The sequence below is a fragment of the Marmota flaviventris genome, chromosome 5 (assembly GCF_047511675.1).
Source record: "Marmota flaviventris isolate mMarFla1 chromosome 5, mMarFla1.hap1, whole genome shotgun sequence".
NCBI classification, from domain to species: domain Eukaryota; kingdom Metazoa; phylum Chordata; class Mammalia; order Rodentia; family Sciuridae; genus Marmota; species Marmota flaviventris.
In genome coordinates this window covers 104,910,622-104,918,850 of record NC_092502.1, presented here as the reverse complement: position 1 = coordinate 104,918,850, position 8,229 = coordinate 104,910,622, and the positions used below count along the sequence as shown (strand labels likewise).

At 41.3% G+C, this 8,229-nt stretch overlaps 1 protein-coding gene and 1 pseudogene across 1 annotated transcript in view; both read left to right on the top strand.

Annotated features, from left to right (window-relative positions):
* The first annotated feature begins 250 nt into the window (after positions 1-250).
* Positions 251-8,229, top strand: part of Aggf1 (angiogenic factor with G-patch and FHA domains 1) — a 37,445-nt gene continuing 29,466 nt past the window's right edge. Inside the window, exons 1-3 of the mRNA XM_027927845.2 lie at positions 251-839; positions 5,261-5,363; positions 7,334-7,533. Coding sequence (XP_027783646.2) covers positions 618-839; positions 5,261-5,363; positions 7,334-7,533 — 525 coding nt within the window. The 5' untranslated portion in view covers positions 251-617. The remainder of the gene's footprint in view (positions 840-5,260; positions 5,364-7,333; positions 7,534-8,229) is intronic.
* LOC114086372 (coiled-coil-helix-coiled-coil-helix domain-containing protein 2-like) lies at positions 1,768-2,396 on the top strand (annotated as a pseudogene).

The following is an 8,229-nucleotide window of genomic DNA, read 5'->3' as shown; positions in this document are numbered from 1 at the left end:
GTGACTCAGTGTTCACATGTGGAAAATACGGAGCTGGGAACTGAACTCCAAACAAAAGGTTTTTCTCAAAGACGGTCGGCATGTACAGAAATTTCTACCTCACTAGACCTTCTACAACCACTTTCCTTCCACCTCTGCACGCACCCTTGTGCGGCTCCGGCACGCAGGCTGGAGGTGCGCAAATGTACCAAAAGGCCCTTCCCGCTTCCCGTCGCTTCCTTTTCCGTCTTGGCCCCGCCCACCTCCGGTAAATCGTTTCCGGTTCTGCTCGGGAACCGCCGAGCGCTCTGTCTTCTAATTCTTTAACCCGAGTACTTCTCCAAGACACCTCTCTGCATTTCGGTCGCTGTGAAAGGTTATTGTCAACAAAGTGTTCCAATTTCAAGTCGCGCAGATCGGGCAGGGGCCGTCCTCCGTCCCCTTGCTCATTGGTTCGCCGACCCGTCCGACCACAGGTGATAAGTTTCAGGGCGTCATGGCCAGGGGCCACCGCGGCAGGCAGGGTGTGAGGCCACCTTTCGCAGCCCGCGCTCTCCCGTGGCCTCTGGGGCCGCCGGCATCAATCTTGGTCTGAGCGTAGTGCCTCCGCACTCGCGGGCCACCCCTCGCCGGACCTCATGGCTTGCGAGGCACCGTCCCCCCCGCCGTCGCCTTCGTTGTCACTGTCACCGCCCACCTCCCCCGAGCCTGAACTGGCCCAGCTGAGGCGGAAGGTGGAGAAGTTGGAACGCGAGCTGCGGAGCTGCAAGCGTCAGGTGCGGGAGATAGAGAAGCTGCTGCATCACACGGAGCGGCTGTACCAGAGCGCAGAAAGCAACAACCAGGAGCTCCGCACGCAGGTGCGCTGTCCACCTCTAGCTCCGAGCCCCTTCCAGCCCCGTGAAGTCTTCGAAGCCTTTGATAGCTTCGGAAGGGCTCCCTAGCTGGAGCCCAAAACTACTTTATAGAGTAACTGGAGTAAATGAAAGCATAGAGTTGTAATTCCAAGTACAACTGGAGCAAATCTAAGTTTCAGTGTACTTGGTTTAAGAGACCCTTGGGGCTAGCGTGAATTGTACTCCAGTGCTTTGGCCAGACGGTCTAAATTCTCACTTGTCCCATCGCCCCATTGACAGTTGCGGGGTGTGTGTATGTTTGTGTGTGTGTGTTGTAATGAGGAATCGAACGCAAGAGTTTCACACATTCTAGGCGCTGTAACTCTGAACTACGTCCCCAGCCTTGTAATATTTTTTCTAGCCTCACATGGTTATTCCCTCTTGTAATCCCAGCAACCTTCAGGAGGCTGAGGCAAGAGGATCTCAAGTTTAAGGCCAGCCTCGGCAACTTATCAAGAACCTGTCTTTAAAGAAAAAAGGCTGGGAATGTAGCCCAGTGTTGTTGTCTTTGGGTTCAATCCCCAATACTGCCGAGAAAAAATGAGCTCCGAGTAAAAATGAGCTCCGAAAATTAACTGCTGAGTTGAAATGACTTCTATGCCCGTTGGTTACAGTTGTTGACATTATGACATAGATTGTTTTTCACTCTTTACTCAGTGCTAGTTCTTTAATTCCTCTTATGTATAGGAATTGTGCCAGGATTCAGAAATATGGTAAACATGGGAGGAGACCACAATATGATAACATTAAATAAAACTCTTTTATATTTATGAATTATTAAAATACTGTTTGTCTTAAAGATTCTCAAAGAAAACATTTTACTAATCTTCCAAGAGCCAGCATTTTCTTATTAATGTTAACTTGATAGTGGTCCATCATAAAAAATGGAAATATGTTCCCCAGCTTCTGCTGGCTCTCTGGTGGGGTTGCCCCAAGCTTTGTCCTTTAGCATTCTGGGCTCTGAAACTTGTGCACAGCATGGCATGTGGAAGCTGAAGCTGTAACTTGCAAACCCCCCACCTCCTAACCCCAGCCAGCCAAGCCCCTGAGATGAAAGCTGCACCCAGGCCAGCACCAGCAGCTCAGCCACAGAAGCAGCCCTTCCATCTGTAGTTGGCTCATCTGCCACTGCACACCAGCAGTCAGGTCTGATGGTCAATAGCAACCACTGCAGCTGGTGTGGCTGTGGGCTTTTCTGTTAGGCACACACTGGGTTGTACCACACTGTGGGCCTCAGTGGGGGAAGTATTATTGAGCCCTCTGAGACTGACATCTTTTACTGGGAGCCTCAGGGAACCCAGCCACCACAGCAGAAGCAGCTTGGTGGCCCTTGTCTTTATCAGATAAAACAGTTTTTGTAGTGTGCCCAGAATCAGGATGATGTTAAGCTCTGTGAAGATTTCAGTGAGATGCTAAAATAGTGCAGAATTGCAAACAGATTAGTTAATCAAGAAGTTCAAATTGAAAAAGTGGAAAATCGGCTCTGATGACCAAGTTACATTAGTATACAGATATAATTGATAGTGAAAGTACGAACTGTAAAACCACAATGTGAAACCTCACTTAATAGCTTTGTTGTTTCTGAATGGCAATGGAAGAGAGTATTCTAATTGTATGGAAGTTCACTGAGTTGGTACAGAATTTGGGACTGGGCAGATGTTTATGTAGCCTCCTTAAACCAGCTGTTCTGATATTCTTTGTAAGTTAATTAGAATAAAGTGATTTTCTACTGAGGGGGATGAAAAATAAAAAAGAAATGGAAATGTAAGGTGGGGTAGGTGGCTTGTGCCCATAGTCTCCATTATTTGGGAGGCCAAGATAGGAGATCACTTGAACTAAGAGTTCAAGATTAGCCTGGGCAACCTCATCTTAAAAAAAAAAAATGCTAGGGATATAGCTCAGCAGTAGAGCTCGTGCTTAGCATTTGCAAGGTCCTGGGTTGGATCCCCAGCACCACAAAAACATCAAACAACTTATAAATACTAACTCACAGTTGTAAAGTACCAACTTTAGTACTAATTATAAGTACTAATTTATAGTAGTAACTCTGCTCTCCTAGTCAGCCTCCCCTGGGAGGGAAGAATTCGGTTAACTGTCATCCCAAATCATTCATGTTTCATTTGGAGCAGTAAAATGTAGGCTTGAGAATTGAGGATGAAATAATAGAAAACCATAATATGTGCAGGATCTGGCTTTGGGGTCCAAAGACCTTGTGTAAATTACTTGTCTCTTCAGGTATTTTTATATGTAAAATTGGCCATTAGGATAACTAATTTGTAAGGCAGTGGTGTGAATTATGGAGATGTTATCCAAAGTACCAATAATCTAGTACATGTAATAGTGGAAACAGCCAGAGCCAGAACTAGGGCAAAGTAGTCAGGCTCCTAGGATGAGGAAGCTAAAGGGGCACTTATTTTCAGGTATGGACCCTATACTTTTATGGAGCTGCGAGAGAGTGGCTCCTTAGATTTGTTACCTTAAAGTATCTTGCTTGTTTCACACTAGTTCGAGTCCTGGTAATAAGAGCAGATCTGATAACTCATAAAGTGCTTAGATAATCTATATATAATCAGTCTTACACCTTCCTCTATTTAAGCTAATGTATCTTAAATATTTTGTCGCTTTTTTTAAAAGTTGGTTTCATGCATATAGTAGATATTGTCTCATACTAAGAATCTTTCAGAGAAGCATTAACTCATCTGCTTATGGGCATGTCCACACTGTGTTTCTCTGATCAATGCAGTATCCTTTCAAGGGCATTTTAATATATGAGGCATGTGGAAGATAGATGCCCCTCTCAGATGGCCTTGTTCTCTGTTCCCTTCTGCTGCAGTTATTTAGTCATAAGACTACTATTTAAAGAAAACAAATATGCATTAAGGCATACAAATGGCATTAATGTATTTAAATGAATAGCTAATTCCAGGTGAAGGACACTGAGTGATACTAGATAATTCAGTATGAATGGAATTTGTAGTTTTTAGATTTTTCTAATTCTGTGTGTGTGTGTGTGTGTGTGTGAGAGAGAGAGAGAGAGAGAGAGAGAGAGAGAGAGAGAGAGAGTGTGTGTGTGTGTGTGTTAGTTACTGGGGATTGAATACAGGGCTTTATACTTTCTCAGCAAGTCCTCTACCACTGAGCTACACTCCAGTCTTTTTAATTTTTTGAGACAGGGTATCCTTAATTTGCCCAGTATGTTCTTGAACTTGGGATCCTCCTACCTCAGCCTTCTGACTAGGTGGAATTACAGGCTTGTGCCACCATTCCTGCTATTTTTTTAGAACTGCTGACTTTTTAAATAGTAGCATAAAAACATTCTAGTAGCATAAAAACATTTCTTGTGTGTGTGTTTGGTTGATTTCTTCTTTGTTCTTGCTTTTTTGGCAGTGCTGTGTATTTAACCTGGGGCCTGGTGCATGTTAGGCAAGCACTCAACCACTCAGCCCCAAATGGTCCTATTGGTTAGAAATGAAGGATTCTGTTCATGAAGTCCCATTACTTAGTTTGGCCAGATTAAGTTGGGGGATGGTATTTGTATGTTTGGCAAGCAAATTTTTTTATTTTTATTTTTTGAGAGAGAGAGAGAGAATGAATATCTTTTTTGTAGATGGACACAACACAATGCCTTTATTTTTATGTGGTGCTGAGAATCGAACCTGGTTCCTGCCCGTGCTAGGTGAGCGCTCTACCACTGAGCCACAATCCTAGCCCCACAAAATTTTTGTTTGTTTGTTTGTTTTTTTGTACTGGGAATTGAACTCAGGGACACTCTTCCACTGAGCCACATCCCCAGCCCTATTTTGTATTTTATTTAGAGAGAGGGTCTTACTGAGTTACTTAGTGCCTCGCTTTTCCTGAGACTGGCTTTGAACTCACGATTCTCCTGCCTCAGCCTCCCAAGCTGCTGGGATTATAGGCATGTACCACTGCTCCCTGCTGTGCAAGCAGATTTAAGAATAAAAACATCCATGTGCCAAGTATGATATTGTGTGCTTATAGTGCCAGCACTTGGGAGGCTAAGGTGGGAGGATCATTTTAGCCTAGGAATATCCAGTCCAGTCAAGTCAACATAGTGAAATCCCCATCTCAAAAGAAGAAAAAAAAAAAATCTGAAAATTAACTCTAAGAGTTATAAGTATTTTTAGTATTTCTGAAAAAGAAACAAACCCTCCTTTGGCTCTTCTTTAAAACTTTTGAACATAAAAGAGTAAGATTTATTCCAGTAAGAAAAAGAGAACTCTTGCAAGGTGAGAGGAGATGTGATAGGGGTTGCCACTTGTCTGAAACTTTTACCAAGAAAAATACTTTCTTGTTTTAATATGAAGAGAATGGTGTATGTAGTATATTGCTTTATGATTTTTCCTAAAGCTTTTGTTTCCTTCCAGGTGGAAGAACTCAGTAAAATACTTCATTGTGGGAGAAATGAAGATAATAAAAAGTTTGATGTAGAAGTGCAAACAGAGAACCATACTCCTTGGTCAATTTCAGGTATTCATCTCGTGAGGGTATCCTAATACTATAACATTCAGAACATGCTAACATAGTGTTTCTGTTAAATTTAAAGTAGATAAAGATCTACATAAATATGAGAACTGTCATAATATTGACTTCTTTCCACATAATTTGGTATTTGCAGATAATTAATTTGCTCTCTGGTACTGTCATTTCTTTAATTTCTATAATGTTGCTGATGTGTTTTCTGTGGACTGAAAACATTACTGAGTGAGATATATATATATATATATATATATATATATATATATATATATTTAAGATGTTGATGGACCTTTATTTAATTCATTTTATTTATATGTGGTGCTGAGAATTGAACCTATGCTAGGCAAGCGCTCTACAACTGAACCATAACCCAAGCCCCTCACTGAGTAATTTTTTTTGAGATTTTTTTTTTTAGTTGTAGGTGGATGTAATACCTTTATTTAATTTATTTTTGTTATTTATATGCAGTGCTGAGAATCAAATCCAGTGCCTCACATGTGGTAGGCAAGTGCGCTATCACTGACCTGTAACCCCAGCCCCTCACTGAATAATTTTATTTTTTGTTTTTGACATGGGAGGGTCTCACTGTGTTCTCCAGGCTGGTCTCAGACTTCTGGGTTCAAGTGATCCTGCCACTTCAGACTCTGGGACTGCAGAAACTCTTCACCATGCCTGGCTTACTGAGTAAATTGTGCTATGTAGATACTTTCATATCTGGCCTTTTTTTGTGTCCAGGGGCTCAGGTTTTCTTGTTGATGTGTTCCACTTAGCATTATATTTAGTGCTAGTCTCTTAGGCACTTGGAGGAATGGTAAACCTACCATCATAGCCTCATCAATTGTTATATTATAACACAAAATAATTGAGCTACTGAGTTTTAATTACTATGGATCATAAGAAGTAATCTTTCACATTATGTTTTACATTGCTTCGTTCATGACATATAGGTAAATTTCTAAACATACCAATAGTAGTAGCCTTATATATGTATGATATTAAATTTTTCTCAGCATGAGAAAAATTGGACAGCAAAATCAAATCCAGTTACTAGGTTTTTTTGTCAGAATACAAGCTATCTACATATTTCTATTTTACCCCCCCCCCCCTTTTTTTAAGAGAGAGAGAGAGAATTTTTTAATATTTATTTTTTAGTTTTCAGTGGACACAACATCTTTATTTTTATTTTTATGTGGTGCTGAGGATTGAACCCAGTGCCCCGCGCATGTCAGGCAAGTGTGCTACCGCTTGAGCCACATTCCTGCCCCCCTTTTTTTTTTTCAGTACTGATGATTGAACCCAGTGTTGCTATACCACTGAGCTATATCCTAGCCTTATTTATTTATTTTTGGCACCAGGGATTGAACCCAGAGGCACTTAACCATTGAGCCACATCCCTACCTTTTTATATTTTTTTATTTTGATACAGGCTCTCCCTAAGTTGCTTAGGGCCTCAGTAAAATTGCTGAGGCTGGCTTTGAACTTGCAATCCTTCTGCCTCAGCCTCCTGTCTTTTTTGGGAGGTGGGGCCCCACTGGGGATTGAGCCCAGGGGTGCTTAACCACTGAACCACATCCCTAGCCCTATTTTATATTTTATTTTGAGACAGAGTCTCACTAAGTTGTTGAAGCTGGCTTTGAACTTTTAATCATCCTGCCTCAGCCTCCTGAGTTGCTGGGATTATAGGCGAGTGCCACTGTGCTCAGCTCTTCTTTACCCTTGATGTGGAAATCCCAAATCTATTCACCTGGCTTTTTTATAGCTTGATAACTGGGGTACTGATGGAGACAGTAGAATTAAAGGTACACAATTTGAAGATTTATATGCATCATCAGTTTTAATTTTTTAAAATATGTACAGTTGTAATGTGTGTTGTTTTGTACTAAGAGCCAATGTTTCAGAATTAAGCCTGTTTTATGTACACTATTCTAATATGTATGTCACTTAATTTGCTTTTGCTACAGGTTATTATCAGGCATACTATAATGATGATAGTCTTACAAATAAGGTGACTGAACACTCAGTTCAACATTGTCAGAATACTGAAGCTCCTACTTCTAGTTCTGAAGACCAGTCACAAATAGAAAGTGATATTTTCACTGGTACTGTTGCAACAGAAAATGTTAAATGTGAACCTGAAGATCATTTCACCTCAAATTCACAGGTAATAAAACGCTAAGTTGAAGCTTTTTTTCCCATGTTGCTGGGGATTGAACCCAGGGGTGGTTTATCACTGAGCTAAATCCCTATCCCTTTTTCTTTTATTTTGGACAGTGTCCTACTGTATTGCTGAGATGGGTCTTGAGCTTCATTCATTCCTCAGCCTTCTAAGTTGCTGGGATTACAGGCATATGCCATCATACCTGGCAACATGAAATTCTTGATGCTAAAGAACTTGTCCTTATTTGTCATTATTATGTGGAAAGATAGACTCCTTTGGTGCGTTATAACATACTAGGGTTATAAACATTCAATTGTCCCAAGAATAGTACACTTTATTTTATGTTTTGAGATGAGGTTGTGCTATGCTGTGCTGTGTTGCCCAGGCGTCTCAAATCTTTGGGCTCATATGATTCTCATGTTTCAGCCTTCAAGTAGCTGGGACTACAGGCTCATGCCACTGTGTCTTGCAAGTTTTTTTTCCTTGTTGTTGTTTCTGAAATTGAACCCCTGGGCACTATACTACTGAACTACATCCCTAGTCCTTTTTATTTTGAGACAGGGTTTTGGCAAGTGTCGGAGGCTGGCCTCAAAACTGGAATCGTCCTGCCTCAGTTTCCTGAGTGGGAATACATCAGGCTCCACCTGGCAAAATTTCTATTTATTTATTTACTTATTTATTTATACCAGAGATTGAACC